At 40.1% G+C, this 17,013-nt stretch overlaps 1 protein-coding gene across 2 annotated transcripts; it reads left to right on the forward strand.

Moving 5' to 3' along the window:
• The first annotated feature begins 205 nt into the window (after positions 1 to 205).
• Positions 206 to 16,710, forward strand: SUSD2 (sushi domain containing 2). Of its 2 annotated transcripts, XM_030286095.4 has the most exons (16): positions 206 to 483; positions 948 to 1,076; positions 2,332 to 2,536; positions 3,864 to 4,015; positions 4,534 to 4,701; positions 4,927 to 5,101; positions 5,343 to 5,544; positions 6,585 to 6,670; positions 6,886 to 7,154; positions 8,125 to 8,268; positions 8,671 to 8,826; positions 9,862 to 10,110; positions 10,798 to 11,070; positions 11,607 to 11,789; positions 16,014 to 16,104; positions 16,412 to 16,710. In XM_030286095.4, the coding sequence occupies exons 1-16, from the start codon at positions 474 to 476 to the stop codon at positions 16,422 to 16,424; spliced, it is 2,505 nt and encodes an 834-aa protein (XP_030141955.4). In that variant the 5' UTR covers positions 206 to 473; the 3' UTR covers positions 16,425 to 16,710. The 2 variants fall into 2 exon arrangements, with proteins under 2 accessions (XP_030141955.4, XP_030141956.4); XM_030286096.4 differs by lacking the exon at positions 948 to 1,076.
• The last annotated feature ends 303 nt before the right edge of the window (positions 16,711 to 17,013 follow it).

Consider the following 17,013-nt stretch of genomic DNA (forward strand, 5'->3'; position numbering starts at 1 on the left):
GCCCAGCTCCAGGCTGCAGATTCTTGTTCCTGTGCATGTGTTTGCAGTTGCTGAGCACCAGCACCCCTCGCAAACGCTGCACAAGGGCTCATTTCTGCTGTGAGTCACCAGGTGCCACCAGCGAGTCATTGCACTCACTGCTCATGTGCCCGCCGCTCGGATTCCACCCACAGAATTCAACACACCCCAAGATTGCTCCCAGACAAAAGCTGCCAGGACAGAGAGGGGACCTTCACCTCCCCAGGCCAGGCTGTCACCTGCACCTGAGACCCTGGGGCTACGTGCTTTCCTTCCCAGGGAAAAGAGCTCTCAGTGCTGTCATTCTTTCTCTGGATCCCATTGCCGGAATTTCGATTCCACCTCCAAAATTGCATATATCCAAGGATTGCTCCCACACAAGAGACGTGGTGCTGGGGAAGAGATAGAAGTGCCCTGAAATGGAGGGGAACTCCCTGATTTAAGCCCTTAAATTGATGAAGAAGGGTGAGTTTCCTTCAATTTAACCCCTTAAAATGAGGGAAAAGGAGGGGTCTACCTTCACTTAAATCAGCCCTCATGCTGTCACATATAGTGCTTCCTCAATATCTCATTATATTCTGAACAAAACTGAACTGTCAGCATGTATTCTTTATCATTCTTCTAAGTGATAATAGGTTGTAGCTCCTCCTGCAAAATTAAAGCATAGAACTTCTGCCAATGACCCCATGGCCTTGAGCTTTGAAGCAGAAATGCTTGTAAAACAATAAACATCTACCCCCCCCTTTCAGAAAAACTTGACTGTTAATGTGAAGGAGTTGCAGTAACTATCTCCCCTTCTATCTTTTCCTGGATTGGAGATGACCTCTGAAATGGAGCATTTCATTCAATTTGTTTTGCTTCAGTAATTTACAACAAACCTTTGAACAGCAAGAATCTTGCTTATTTCTGGACACCCATTTCCATTAAAGGCTTTTCCCAGCCTAGCACGAAGACTACCACAATCAGCTATCCTGAATCATCTGGACAAAATATGAAATTCGTTGGCTTAAATGTTTCTTTCTTCATTCTTTCCACCCTCACTGCTCTTTGGGATGCAGGTAAGTGATTTTCAAACATTTTGCTGTTTTTAACTGCAAACTTTTTTGACTTCTCTACTTCAGAATACACACCTTGCTAAGAAATTGTTGATACCATCTTTACAAGCTAAAGCAAAGGCACACAGGCCAGCTTTTACCTGCATGGTTTCATTTTCATTCCCTTCATCTATAATTTCCAACAGGTCAGTGGATCTCTTCTGTAAGCAAACAGAAAATCTGGAGAATGCAGTAAATATATTTAAAGACAGAGAAAAACTTTGTATCTTCCCACACTGAACAAGTGTTTTTCCTTCCCTTCTTTGCATTTTTCTTGTGCTTGTTCTTCCACCCACCTTGATCCCTGCCTTTCTTTTTGCTTGTGTCCTCCTAAATAATCAATCATTCCTTAGTAACTTTTTTTGTAATTGTTTCCAGTTTTGCAAGATCCATGTCCAAATTTAGAATTTCTGATACTTCTTAGATCATCTCAGCATTGCATGGTATTCTTGATATAGCTCCCAAGCAGTGTTATCCTTGCAAGATTCCACTTCCCAACAGGTCCTCAGTGCTCCCTGCTGTCTCTCCATCTCACTTAACTCCCCTTTAACTGTTTGTGAAATCCAGCTATTCTTGACAGTGTTACTGTAATGTCTGTCTTCTTCTCACTGTTTTATTTGTTGGGTAGTTTCCCATGTGATATCCAGTAATTACTGGCAGTCTGTAAGCCATGAGCCTGCCCACCCTGTCTGTGTACCCGGGGCTGCTGACACCTGCTTGGTTAAGGACAGACTCAAATGAAATGCACAAAACAAAGGCATTTCAGTAGCTCTTAATAAACTTGTGTTGGAGCCCATTTCACTGCTGATGTTACGTTTCCAAGAGCACTGGCCTTCTGTTCTTACTGATTCCCATGTAGGGTTGATGGTGGGGAACCCCTGTTCTGGTATGTTTAAGATTTATTCTCAGAAATAAATGTAATTAGTGACACTCACTGAGGGGCTGCTCTAGAGATTTATCTGTCTATTACATGTAAAAATACCATGGAATTAATGAAATTATATACTGGCTGGGAGGTAAATAAGTGTATTTTGCTATTCAAAATGGAGCAACCTTAATATGCAGGTGATGACAACCTTCGCCTAAATACATTCCTAAACTAACATACCCAGCCTATTTTATTTACTTACAGCAGTCCTTTGGATGATGTACTTGTGCTTCAGAGAACACCTAGAAGAGTTCAATAACATTCCTGACTGTTTTTTCTTCCTTTAACAAGGAGCTCAAGACTCTTGTGCACACCGATGTGGGGAGCTGCTTGGTACCTGTTCTTGCCAGGTGACATGCCAGTCCTTGGGGATATGCTGTCCTGATTATAAAGAATTTTGTCTTCAAATTTCTCCATACTCAGGATCTCTTTTGGGAGGCAAAGACTTTTTGATTAACAACACAGCATTTGATGCCTCTTCTGGGCTAAAATGCAGGTAGGCCATGATTTTATATTCCTCTGCCAAAGGGAGGCAAAAGTTTATAATCTCACTCTCCAAAAATAGGAAACTAGCACAAAACAAGACCAGTCTATACAGGAGTGAAAACTTAATAAAGTTGTTAGAATCCTGAAATGCACAAAAGTTCTGCTCACTCTCACCCTCAAAGATACCTGTTGACTGTATTTCTCCACAGGATTGTTTCTTTTAGGTGGAGTTATTGTGTGGCACAATCATGACTCTGCTCATTTTTCCCTTAACATATTAAAACAGTGACTTTTTGAAAAGAGCTTCCTTTCAGAGCACTTGATTGTCAATATTTCTTTAGCATTTCCCTTTGTGGGAAAGAAGTATTTATTTCTTAATCTGAATGAGAAAACAGCAAGACAGAAATGTAGGTAGGATAGCTGATGTTTTTCCTGTAAGAGAAAGCTGTGGATCCTAAATGTGTCAGCCTGCATCACACCTAGGTGCATGTGGCACATGCAATACATACAGTACACTGATTGTGATGACCCAGATGTTGTGCTATTGTTTCCACAGGAGGTTCTGAGTGAGGTTTTGGAGTTCTTCCCATCAGGCTAGCAGTACCTGAAAAGGTTTTCAGTTCTTTATTTGGAAAACCTTTGACCAAGGCATTAATTCTGTAAAACACAACTGTGTACTTCGAAGTACCTGCAGAGTTACATAATTCTAGCCAAGGCAAATTCCAGTGTAGACAAGCAAAGGTATTATTTCCTGACAGACCCCAGCTCCCTCTGATACTTGGAGTGGAGATGCAGTCCCCATATATCACTCTTGAAGAGTCACAGGTGGGGTTATACACCAGACTCTGGGCAAGAGCCCTAACTGGAATCAAATTGTTAAATAACAAGCAGTGCCTTCTGAGTTAACCTTTGCAACAGAAATTCTAGAACAGCATGAAATTACTTTCATTGCCCTCACAGGACTTACCAGGAAAAAAAAAAATCAGAAATTTGCAATAACTGCATCATGGTCATTGTTAGCCACCCTGCAATCCTACTAATGCCATAACATAATCTTCCTCTTCCTGTTGCCCCTTCATTGCTAATTTATCATGTCTCCCTCCCCCAGCAATTAAATAGGAAATTGAAGGTTTGTAGATTGTTGTATATTTGTGCAGTTCACAGCAGAATTCACATTGATGTAATGAGCAGATTTTTCCAGTTTATATTCCCTGCTACAAGCAAAATAGGCCCAGACTTTAAATGATCCACACACAACCCAAGATTGTTTTTTGAAGCACATTCAAAATTTTCCTTCTATCTATGGTGACACTGAAAAGTGTTTTCAACATCTACAGATTCAAGAAGAAAATCATAACCAGTGGCTATATTGACAAGGATGGAAAAGCCCACTGCATCTCCCCATTGCTTTATGAGACTGGTTTCATCCCTTTTGAAGTTTCTACAGATGATGGGTTAACATTTCCCTACTCTGGAACTTGGTTATCAGGTTACTTATATCTACAGCATCCCTCTTCTCCCTATATTCTTCCTCCATGCATGCAAGATTGTATGTCTTTTCTTTTTGATCAGTTTTATTCTTCCTTATCAGGCCTCAGAAAAGAAAGTCCCACTGGACTCATGTTAATTTATCTTTTGAGAGATGAATTTTCACAGCAACTGAGTAGCAGCAGCAGCATTAACTGATAAAAAATCCTGCTTAAAAATGATGACCAAAATCCTGCTTAAAAATGTTCACTAAAACAGTTCCCACTTCATCCCTACTTCTGTCCCTTTTTGTCCCTTCTTCAAATAATTGCATTGTGGTTTTGCAATCTAAGGACTGCAAGTATTAGTAAGGGTTGCGTTTTCTCAGCTTCAGCTTATTCTTTTCATGTCATGCATCCTGTGCTGTGTAAAATATACCCAGGGGAAATCCTGCTAAATCTTAAATAGTATAGTAGCACTTTTTCAAGACTATGCAAAGCCAAAATGTCATTAGCCCTCTTTTTCTGCTCTGCAATGCAGTACATCACAACAAAGTTTCAGATGAAGAAAAATGCACATTGGTAAATGAGACAAAATGGCAATACTATGGCACCCCCAACACTGGTGGAAACTTAACTCTTACCTGGACACACCAGACACTTGCAGCCACCCAGGTCAACATAGAAGTCTGGGGATACCAGGAAACAGGTAAAGTGACCCTTTTCCTACAAGCATTTATCACACACATAACCTCTGTGCAGAGCTCTGCACAGCTGGTGATCACTTTCACTGAGACCTGCAAGTATAAATAACTGATGACAACAATGTCAGCTTTTCCTCTTTATTTACATATGGGTGCAGATATCTAATTTCAATCTTGTGGAAATTGTTCTTTTCCAGCATCCAAAACCCTTTTCTTCCTCTATCTGGCAGGTGACAGTTATTCAGAAAACTGGATGGCTGAATGGAAATACCTTTATACTTTGGCAAGAGAAATCCCCAATACAGGGAAATATTCTTTCATGCCTGTACCTGCCAAAGGAAATTACAGTACATGGGACTATGGAATTTTGAGAATTATACCCAACAGCTATTCTGATGGGCAGAGGCAAGTGCATCACAACTAATAATAATAATAATATCTACCTTATAAGCTGTTGTCTCCTTTTGCATTTCAAAACTGAGACTGGGGCTCCATTTCATGTGAAAAGATGGGGAGAAAACTGGAAGGTCAAAAGTGAGAAAAACTACAAGACGCTTTTTAATTATAATTAGCAATTGAGCCACAGTGCTACTGTCAAAATAGTGCTTGTTCAGCCATGAGATCTATTTTTTGGGTTTTCTTCCAGCAACATTCCATCAATCTGGAGCTCAGACCATGCATTGGCTTGGCACCTTGAGAAAGACTTCAGAAATGACCCAAATGCATGGGCAACTGCAAAATGTATTGAATGGGACAGAAAGGAGGACTTGCTGCCAAACTTCATTGAAGAAATTATAGACTGCCCTTGCACCTTGGCACAGGCAAGAGCTGACACTGGCAGGTTCCATGTAAGTTATTAATTGATCCCTCTGGCTTATTACAATTCTGGGTGGAAGCTTAAGGAGTGCCAAACTCCACACACACCCCTGTTCACTCTCTAAACATCGTTACAAGGAAGTTAAGTTACATTTCAATTTGCCCAAGTAGCATATCAAATGGCAGAAGTAAATACAGCTTATCTAGGTAGTATGAATAAAAGTGCCTATAGAATAGGAGATGGAAATTACATTCAAACAAGGAATCAAAACAGTAGTTCTAATAGCAGACTGAAAGCACTCCGTGGAGTTGGGAGCAGGGATGACTTCTTGGAGATCCTACAAGATGACAGTCTGTGTTTGAAGGTGATATCCCATGCTGTGACAAACTATTTCTGCCAAGTTTATCATACTTTGCTGCAAACCCTTCTGCCTTGTACTTCAGAGCTCAAGCCCAGAGCTGTAATCCATTATTTCCTTTATCCTGCTTCCTTCCTCTTTCTCAGCTTCACTGTTATCAAGGAACTGACTAAAGCTGAGAAATCAATTGCATTCAGTCTACACTTTCACTTACACTGCTGATCTGAGGACCAGTTGAGAGTGACTTCCTCTCCTATTTATGATACCAAATGGCGGCATGTGTTTATGCATTAAAAAAAAAAAAAAAAAAGTTAGGCAAACATTGTTACTATTCTGGTTATGAAGCTGCAAACATGATGTGTAAAAGAAGATAAATAATAGATCTACTGCCTCTGTCTAGGAACATAAGATAAACACTTACTCTGTTGTGCCTGTGTTTGTTGTACACTTACATTTGAATCCCTATCTGGCTGCATTTGTTCTTCAAGGTCTGTTGTAACAGACTGCAAAATGTTCAGGTCAGATTTGTTACTCCAGACTCTTCGGTATTAAATTCAACATTTTTCCTGTCATTCCACACCGTTCAACACAACCTTAACCAGTTCATGTCAACTTTACGCACATGTCAGATACAAAGGGTGGGAACAGAATGTAAGAACAGAAAGGACAACGAGGAGAGAACCCCATTAAGTGTGAACATTGATCTTTTTCAGACAGATTATGGCTGTGACATTGAAAAGGGGAGCGTGTGTACTTATCATCCTGGTGCTGTGCATTGTGTAAGAGGCATTCAAGCCAGGTAAAGAACATTTTTTAAGCTGCAATTTTTTTATTAATTCTTTCACCTCAGAGACAGCAGCATCGAGAAGTCAGGGGTGAAGTCTAACTGGACATCAGATAAAGCTTGGCAAACTAAATATTTATCTGTATCCATAAAAATCAGTAAGCAACCCCTAAACAGAAACGGACCCCACAGAGCTAAATGATGATTTTCTTGCTGCTTTTCTCCATCAGTCCCAAGTATGGGGCTGGACAGCAGTGCTGCTATGGCTCCACGGGAACCCAAATCCTCACGCACGACTCCACCGGAGGCAGCACACCTGATCGAGGACACGACTGGGGTTCACCACCTTTCTTGAAGCCTCCCCGGATACCTGGCTTTTCCCATTGGCTTTATGATGTTATCAGCTTCTATTACTGCTGCCTGTGGTCTGATAATTGCGACTTCTATATGAAAAGGCGGCCCTCTAGTGACTGCAGGACGTACCGCCCGCCCCGAGCTGGTAAGGGCTTCAAAATTTCCTTCATGGAGTGTAGATTTTTGATACAGTGTTGGCTTTTAGAATATTTGTATATGTGCATACATTCGTTGACAATGGTGAGGGTACAATGTCCTGTGGAAAAATTCTATGGAAGGTTTCGATTGATCCATCACTTACAAAATCTGTTTGTGTTTTTTAATTGTGCTGCATGATTTTCTGCTGTTGAGCATCTCACTCACCCCTGGAACCTAAATAGCCAAAGCATAGTAGTCAATGTCCACGACTTTATATCATCAGTGTGGACTTCTTCAGAAAAAAAGGTGGTTAGAGATGGTTAATGACAGGTAGAAAGTAGCTAGAAAAGCTGTCATGATGAGAAATATGCACATCAAATAAGAAAGTTTTACAACTTACTTGTCTGGTTTTCTCCCACTTGCTTTTAACTCAGTCTTCAAGTCTTGCCATCCCTCTGTTGCTACCACATTTTGCCTTCTATCCTGCTGGGATGCTGAGGTGTCCAGCAGGACTTGGCCTCCCATAAAGAAGTGCAAAGAGGCAGCAGTTTGCATCAGGAAAAAAGGAGAAAACTGTAGAAGGCATTGCATTAGCTAGTTAGGGGTCATGAATGAGTGGTCTGGCTGCTTAAAGAAACCCCATCAAAAGTATTGGCAGAAGCAGAGTTTGAATTTGTGAAAATACAACTTTACAACTTGATGGCAAGGTGCATTGAATTAGTTACTACACAGATTAAAGCATACAAAAGAAGATAAATGAGAAGAAACTTGGAGCAATTTACATGGAAGTTGGAAATGCAAAAGGGGATAAAGGATATGGATGCAAAGATAAGGCAATAGCCCTGTATTCATGTCCACATCTCCCCATATATTTCATGTGACACAGACTTTTAGCCTCTTTTCTTTCTCATGAACTTGAGGAGTAACAGGCTGTGATTTTTGCTTGTTCTTAATTCTGTTTTTGCTTTTAAAAATAGCATCTGCTTTTGGGGATCCTCATTTCCTTACATTTGATGGTCTGAACTTCACCTTCAATGGCCTAGGAGAATATACATTGGTGGAGTCTGATCTCACATCCCTGAGAGTGCAAGGGAGGACACAGCAGGCACACTTTTCCAATGGTAAGTAAGTAAGAGAGGAAGCAGAGCTTCTGAAATTCTGAGATTTACAGAATTGAGATTTGATATTTGCTTGATTTGCACTTTGAATCAATCCTCCTGTCGTCTCTAGTCTTCTTTTTTGGCTATTTGTGAACGGTCACCATTCTGAAGAAAATCAGAAAGCAGACAAGATCTTCAGGAAAAAATTCCCAATTAAAGTTCAATTGCTAGTTTTATTGGGTGTGAGTAATGGAAGTGTAAGATTTTCTACTGTGTTTTAAGAGCTCAAAAAAAATTCTTATTTCTCTTCATGCCCATTCTCATAAATAAGGAAACATAAGGCCAGTTCTAGAAATCAGTCAATAGGCACAGCTGCCAGCTGATGCATTTTGATAGCATTGTTGGTTTTTTCTTCTTTGGAAGGAACTGGGGCTCGGGGGACAGGCTTGTCTGCAGTGGCCATGCAGGAGAACAATTCTGATGTGATTGAAGTGCGCTACTCCGAGGATTTGCATCTGGAGGTGCTCTTGAACCAGAGGGTTCTCAGCTTCTCTGAACAAACTTGGATGGACTTGAAAGGTTAGTTACACATATCAGCCCTTGTAAGCAATTCCACTCTGATGGAGTCCATGGACAGTTAAAAGTGTCTCTAGGTGCATGCATTTCAACTCTTTTCAGCATCCTTTGGTGAAGTGCTTTAACAGGTGTCTATGGTTTTTATGTTCTTTTTCACTTGTTTATAGAGCAATGGTTTTCCTCCTCATCCAGTGGACAGTGAATGGAATTAAAAACTCTGTCCTCCACATTCTGCTTTGAGCTTACTGCATCTAATGCAATGAAGCCTACCAAATAAAATGAAATATAGTGAAATATAACTAAAATATATACTAAACTATAACTGAATTTTACATTTACCTATTGAAAGCTCTCTCAATAGGTCAGATATTATTCCTCTATTCTTCTGCCAAAAAGACTATCAAAAGTTGACTTTTTGCCCAACAGGGCTGTGATCGTTTGATTAGTCTTAATGATAATTTGACAAATACTTATCATACATCACTTCAGTTTTAACAGTAATCCCCCTATTCAGCAGAGGAAAATTTCTGTGGCTAGCAATTATTACTCCTCATATGGCTGAAGAGCAGGTGGAGGGCTACACTGACAAGGAGCTGCAGAAGCAGAGATGCAGGGAGGAAAAAGAATGGAAGAGACATTGAGGGGGCCTGGAGAAGAAGCCATATTAGGGAGGTGTTTATAAGACAAGGGAGAAGGAGAGGAAAATTGTGACTCCTGGGAGTGGTGCTTCCAGCTCACAGCCACTCTCTGATGTGAACATCTCATATATTTAAGCTTCTGGGCTGGGACAGTGGCAGGAGGCATCTTATATCAACAGTGGACCTTCCTTTGCTTCCACTCCCTAGTAGCCATCTAATCACAATCGTAGTGTGAAGGCGTGCCTTCTCTTTAAATGAGTCTCAGAGTGCAGCTCAGAGTGGAAGGGAGGAAAATCTGTATGAAAAATGGTTAAAACTGATGATTTTGACTGATGCTAAATCACATTTTTTTTCACTGTGGATAATTAGCTATTTTGTCCTCTTCCTCTCATTGTTGCAGGTCTCTTTCTCTATTCTACACCTGATCAGAACATCACAGTGATGTTCTCTTCTGGGTCTGGAGTGGAAATAAGGGGAAGTGGAGGATTTCTGACCCTGACAATTCTGCTCCCAGAGAAGTTTATGAATCACACATGGGGTCTCTTTGGGGTAATGAATGGCAATCCAGAGGATGATTACACCTTCAGGAATAAAACCACCATGTCAGTTCATGCAAGTCCCCAGCAGGTGTTTGAGTTTGGAGCTAGCTGTAAGTAATTTCTCTGGTCTATTATTACATTTTCTTTACAAATTCAACACAACTCATGATTTAAGGACTAGGGAATGAAATCTGTGCCAAGCAACCAGTACTGAGGGAAGAGAAGGAAGTAAGAGAAATATGTCCTCCTCTATCCACTTGGGGAGTGAAAACAGAACCATGATGGAGTGTTCAGCACTTTGTTCCATCAGGAGTCAGACCTCGTATTTCACAGCTTACACTCTCAGAATACCATCTACTATAGTCAGCTGAACACAGCTTCAGCAGACTGCAGTGTTACAGAGGTACAGCAAAAGCCAGGGCCAGCTATCTTTTCCCAGAACATTGGCAATGTTGTCATCATGTGCCACGCTGACAATTTAAGAAATCATTTATTAACTCACAATTTAGTAATTGTCCCTTTAAAGAAGAGGGTGTGGGGGGATGTGTGTAAAAGAATGGATTTTATCATTTAATGAGTGATTAAGATGCTCTGTCTAACCTGCAGCGTTAGATTGGTCAGCATTCCTTCTGACATCAGGTTAGAAGATGGGCTAGAAACATAAAGCAAAATTCCCTCTGGCTACCAGTTGATCTCTGTAGTGAGCACAGTGTAACCATACTCCAGGGTTCAGATCATACCAAAAAGCCTCACTGCTTTAGCCTCAGGAATCTCTCTTTCTGTCTCTGTCTCCCAAGGGGCTATTAAAAATGGAACCTCTCTCTTTACTTATGACACGGAGTTCTTACTGGACAGTTTCTTTTATGGGGACAAGCACAATGCTTCTTTTCTGCCCGTGTTCTCCCCTCATGAAGACCCTGCTGATCCCCTGCTAGAAGAGATGGCCTCACGCTGTGGCTCTGACCCATTCTGCAGATTCGACGTCCTGACAACAAGAAGCCTCCAAGTGGGAAGTTCCACAAGACTTTCCCATCAGAAACACAAGCTGCTGGTAGAACATCTAGAGCCAGGTGATACAACATTCCATGAAACATCATTGCAGAATAACAGGATATTCTGAGTTGGAAGGGACCCATTGGGATCATCAAGTCCAAATCATAAGTGAACGGCCCATAGGGAACATCACTACAGTTATTTCTACAGGGCATCTAAAGGGTTAACACTGTTTGAGTAGGCTTTACTTAACTGTAAGTTCATGCACTTATAAATAATGTGATTATGGGGAATCATCTTCATACCAGGAAATCTCTGTACTAATAGAATAATTAGGCAAACTTAAAATAAATTTCTTTCCATTTCTTCCACTATAACACCACAGTGTAGAAAGTTTATTTTATGTGCATGAAGCTGTCATCCTTAATTTTAAAATAATTTATTCCTTTATTTTAAAATAAATTTTAAATGGAGCAGGAAGTACTGTCTTTTAGATAGCCTAAAAATATTTGTTTTTCCATGAGTTGCCACTAAAATGCTGTTTGAATAATTGTAATGGAGATTTTCTGGTCTAAGTCCTAAATATTCTAACCAGCTATGTCTCTTTTATTAGTGATTTCTTGTGGCTGGCTGGATCACCCAACCAATGGAAGAAAGAATGCTACTAACTACCTGCTGGGCTCAGTCATCAATTTCACCTGCAATGAGGGTTATGAACTCACGGGCTCACAGGAAAGAACTTGCCAAGCATCAGGAGCCTGGTCAGGAGACACACCCCAGTGCAGCCCAGTAACAGGTCTGTTGCCTTTTAGATATCACATATTGTCACTAAAAAAATCATTATCAAGAACAAGGCAATCTCAGTATACCGTGATGGCCCTCGGCAAAAGCAACTTTTCTTGCTTAGTAAAACATTGGACATGAGATGTCTGAATTTCTAGAAAGACTATTATTCAAATCAAATAACAGTTGACTTATGGTGGTTTTGTGCATTTTGGTGGAGGTTTTAAAGTTTTTCTTTTATCAATGGGTTCAGGTACCTGAAGGGTGGGTGAAAAAAGGATGGAGCCAGGATTTTTTCAGTGGCACCCAGGGACAAGACCAGAGGCCACAGGCATGCTCTGAAACACAGCAGCCTCCCTCTGAACATCAGAAACCTCTTTTTTACTGTGATTATGATTGAGCACTGGCACAGCTTGCCTAGAGAAGTTACAGAGTCTCTCCTTCCCTGGAGATATTCAAAAGTTGTCAGGTCATGGTCCTGGGAAACTCATTCTGGGTGGTCCTGCTTGAACAGGGGAGTTGGACAAAATTACCTCCAGAGGTCCCATCCCACCTCAACTGTTCTGTGATTCTGTGATTTGAGAGCAGAAATAGCCCACACTTGTTGAACCCTTCCACTCTTTTTTTCAAAAAGATGATGTTATCTCAAAGCACAATTCTACTATTTTATAGCAGTAAAAATTTTATGAATGATTTAGTATAAATAACATAGATTTATTACCCCTCTTGTGTTACTACTAACAGATTATCAGTTAGCCTGGGATTGTTGGATTTAGTAGCAGTTTAGTAGCATAGGCTGTCTCTATGATTTACAGAAAATGGCCCAAAATGTTCTTTTTATTCATTCACCACATACACTCCAAATGTCCTCAAGATGGCAATATTTCAAAGCACCAGGATGGTGCAAGGCCAGATGGCATGTTGAAGCACTTTCAATGCTGAGTTAATAGCTCCCAAAAGCACTCATCAAATAATTCATACTAACAGATTCTCCATTCTAAGACCCTTCCAAAGAAATGTGGAAAGTGCACTTCACATCAGCAACGAATTCCTGCCATGCTGGCACATTTCATCAGCCTCTGCTGCCTGTACCAATTGCTTCTACATCTCCAATGCAGTTCTGAATTTAGTAATATTTGTAAGATGAACTGCAGTGAGTTTGGGGAGCAGAAAAATTCCCAAAGGCCAGATCTTAAACAGGCAATGGCAAAACTTTCTGCCAAGCTGCAAGCTAAGAATATTTTTCCACTGCTGCCATCAACCACATACATACTGGATAAGAGCCAGTCAGTCTCAATAAGCAAAACAGATGCTGACATTTACACTAGCAAAAGGGGGACAGAAAGGCAGCCCTGTGAGGTCAGAGGAAAGGAGCTGGAAGATATGCAGTGATTGATTGCATTCAGAATGATGGAGACATGTCACAGCTCTGTGGAGGGGCAAACAAAACCCACAATGTTTTCCAATGCTTTCCTGAAAGGTGACAAAGAAAAACAAGGTGTGAAAGAATTTGATTGATCTTATTGCAACTAAGATCTTCCTTACTATTTGATATTTGGTGTTCTAGTTAATTTGCAATGTGAACCAAAACTGATGGTTTTTATTAGCTGCAAGGAAGTTGGAGTATGGCAATGCCATCCACAGCAGCAGGATACTGACAATACCAACAACTGACAATACCAATACTGCAACAGAATATAAAATACAAATTTCTCCATTATTTTTTTCTTACTGCTATGCCCTACTAGTGGCATTTATATCTAGCCTTGTTTCTTCTTCTTCCCAAAGGTGTTCTGCTAGATGTCAGTGTTTGTCTGAGAAGGCTATTTTATTGACAGGCCCAGGTCTCTACTGAGAAGAGAGGCAATACAGTTCAAAGTTCCTTTCACTTATATCTAAACTTCTCATATTTTTATACCAATGGACAGCTAGTACTTGCTTTCCACTAAATATATTTCTGCCTCTGATCCAAGACATAGTTGAAATCCAGTGCCAGTTTTCCTTGTCTTACTTCTCTATATGGCTATTTTCTCTATTCTCCATCCCCCAAGCCTTCTCTTGTCCAGTACAGAAAAGGTCCTTGTGTTGTCAAAATCTGTTGTTCCTGAGGTCAGTTTTCTTTATTGTTTTTCTCTTTACACAGCAGCATGCTGCTGTTTTACCAACACCCATTTTATCCAGTCCTGTGACAAAGACCTTCTTGACACCAGGAAAATGCTGACAAAATTAATGGACAGCCTTTCCCAGTTTCTGGGTGCCTGGATGGGTGACCACTGACCTAGCCACTGTGATCAACAGTCACTTTTTTACTTTGAAAGTGAACTATTAAACACACACTTTGTCAAATAATTTCTTTCATGCTGCTCAGGAGCACAGGGCCCAGCCCTCTGTTATTCTAAGCTTACAGGTGTATTTCTTTACAGTGCTGTGTTCATGATGCTGTCGTTTTGTGGCACATCCGATTCAAGCTCTGTCTTGCAAATCATCAAGGTTTTTTAGTTGCTATATGCCTTTTCAAAAGAGAATATTTAAAATAAAGGCATGGGAACCAGGAAAATTGGATAGGAAAAGAGGTGGAAACAAGAAAACGTAATGCCAGTTATTTTACAAAATCCATTTAGGTATTTTGAAACTACAAATCCAAATTATGTTGTTGGGTCTGCATATTGTTGTTTTTGAGTTTTGCTTCCTTGGACTAAAGTTTCCATGGAAATCCTCTGCTAATAATTATTTTGCTATGCTTCTAATTACAATCCCACTGCAAGTATTGCCAGTACCACAGCAAGCTCTCTTCACGGAATATCACAAAGAGGAAGAACAAAGAAGCCATCCAACAAAAGCAGGAAGGAGGTTCTAGTAAAATCAGATGTAATATCCAGCTAAAAATCATAATATAGCGGCAACATATGTACATACAGTCTTTTTGAGACAGACAATATGGTGATATTAAGGGTAATCTAGTTTTGTTTGTCTTTTGGGTAACTTTCTCCTTTCCCCCCCCTCCTCTATTCACTTTTAGATTTCTTTTTCCAGTCTCAGGCTCTGTGTAAATGCTGTTCATTTTGAAAAGCTGTCAGAAATCTCATTAGTCTTCTGTGCTTTTTTTCTAAACACAAAGATTTCACAACAGAGGCAAATCACTACTGGACTAACTACTTCAGCCAGTGGTGGGTTCTCATCACTCAGCAGAGACCGGGTGAAGGATGTGTAAGCCAAAAATTGGGTTTTGAGCCTTGCTCAGAAGTTACTGGATGATGGACCAATGCTTGTGAAACAGTTTATGTATCCCATTTCTTTCCTTAAACTTCACTATAAATCAAATCAGCAGCTGAATAATCTGTTCTAGGATCACAGAAGTGTCTGTTGTGTCACTCTGCCATCACTGAGTGCTAGGCTGTGGTTTGGGCAGGTGTGACAATGTGATGGAAGGAAGGGCTGACAAAAATGCAGCCCCAATGTGTTAAGGCTCAGATAAAAAATGCAGGAGTCATTGTTTCTCCCAGACAGTTCACTCCACATGCTGCATCTCCTAACTTTTACAAATATTCTTATGTGTCATGCTAATCTGCCACTGCTTAGTAGAATAAGAAAACAAAATGATAATTTTTATTCAAATTTTGTTTCACAGCTGGTTTCTTTCTCTCTTTCAAGTGTCCTTGTTAGGCAGTCACAGAATCAAGTTCACACTATTCCTGTTTTAGTGTGTCCAAACTCTCTGATGCAGTTTACTGTACCCACACCAGAGCAGTCACTTCTCTTTTATGTAAATTATTAAGCAGTAAAGGTAGTTTCAAAATTTAATGCCAAAATAGGGGTACTATTTAAAGTAATCAAACGATATGGAATAAGGATAGAAAACCATTTCAGTTGGGATTGACAGTTCCACATCAATATTGCACATTCAAAATGTTGACTACATGTTAACCACTAGCCACCCTTTGTGTTACAAAGCTTTTGCAGCCACCTGCCCTAACAGTCAAATGTAGGAATTCTGTGAGTTCCTAATCCTTACCAGTTTCAGAGACTCTGAAAGGGTAAAAGGTTGGAAGGGACCTCTGGACATCATTTAGTCCAATCCCCCTGCCAAGGGAGGCAGCTCCACAAATAAAGAGAACAGAACAGTTAACACTATATGTACAATTTCAGAAATGGTCATGTGACTGCATTCAAACAGATATGAAGAAATGGATATCAAAGTCTTCATGGGGTTTTTTTGTGGTTGGTCTCTTTTTTCCAGCTATCAAACAAGTAATTGTTATTGGCAGTATATTTGGAATAGTCGGCCTTGCAGTCCTGGGACGTCTGGGTTATTTATGCAGAAAGGAGAGGTAAGCCTTAACTGAACTGAAAACACAAATCAACCTCCTAAAGAAATAGCAACTGCTATGACTTTTTCAATAATAATAATAATGACCACTGGCAACAAACTGCCAGTGTGCTACAGGTTAAAAAAAAGTGCAACTGATGTATAAACACTTATCAATTGCATGTGCAACTGATTGGTGGAGAAAGTGGGCAGCATAGTAAATGAAAATGGTTTTGCCTGGGAATACTGGTGGATTGAAATGGAGATAAAGTTGATTTTCTGAACTTTGTTAGCAACTGTTACAAATTTTTAAGCCTTCTCTGTTCCAGTGTCCACAGGTAATAGAATGCCAGATAAAATGGAATCGAAATTGAGTGAATGGAAACTAAAATGGGTTACAGCCCTTGGAAAGAAGATTGTATGTGTGAGGAAGAACTAAATACTTCTGAACTTGTCACCAAAAAAAAGAAAAAAAAAAAAAAAAAGCACAGCACCAAGCTAACAGAACACTGCTATTGTTTTTCAGTATTCTATCAGCTAAAAAATGCTACATTCACTAGGAATTCAGCTCAAAGAAATAAGAATGTGGCATAGTATGCTGTGATATTAAAATCTATGTGTAAAGCCATGCTACTAGAGGAAGACCATTTTTTGCTTTCTATGTGTCACAAAGGCTAAAAGAAATGTAAGCATTTTCCCCCTCAAAATCAACCTTACAACTTTATATGGTAGAAGGTTTCTGTATGCTAGAAGTGAGATGCAGCCACACTGTGTATTGATACAATAGTTAAGGCCTACAAACTGTATTTTGATTGTTCCCCTTTAGAATAGCAAATTGTTCTCTCCCTGTATGGGTTGCTATTTGATTACACAGCAGTGTTGTAAAGGGAGTACAAGGATGTACCTTGTACAAAGGATGTTTGCCCTATTT

This window comes from Taeniopygia guttata, chromosome 15, assembly GCF_048771995.1.
Source record: "Taeniopygia guttata chromosome 15, bTaeGut7.mat, whole genome shotgun sequence".
NCBI lineage: Eukaryota > Metazoa > Chordata > Aves > Passeriformes > Estrildidae > Taeniopygia > Taeniopygia guttata.

What these genes read in the sequence shown, in the direction of transcription:
- SUSD2 (XM_030286095.4), top strand. An exon ending in GCAGGCACACTTTTCCAATG is followed by an intron (nt 8,269 to 8,670) that starts GTAAGTAAGTAA and finishes CTTCTTTGGAAG; the next exon opens with GAACTGGGGCTCGGGGGACA. An exon ending in GGTAGAACATCTAGAGCCAG is followed by an intron (nt 11,071 to 11,606) that starts GTGATACAACAT and finishes CTCTTTTATTAG; the next exon opens with TGATTTCTTGTGGCTGGCTG.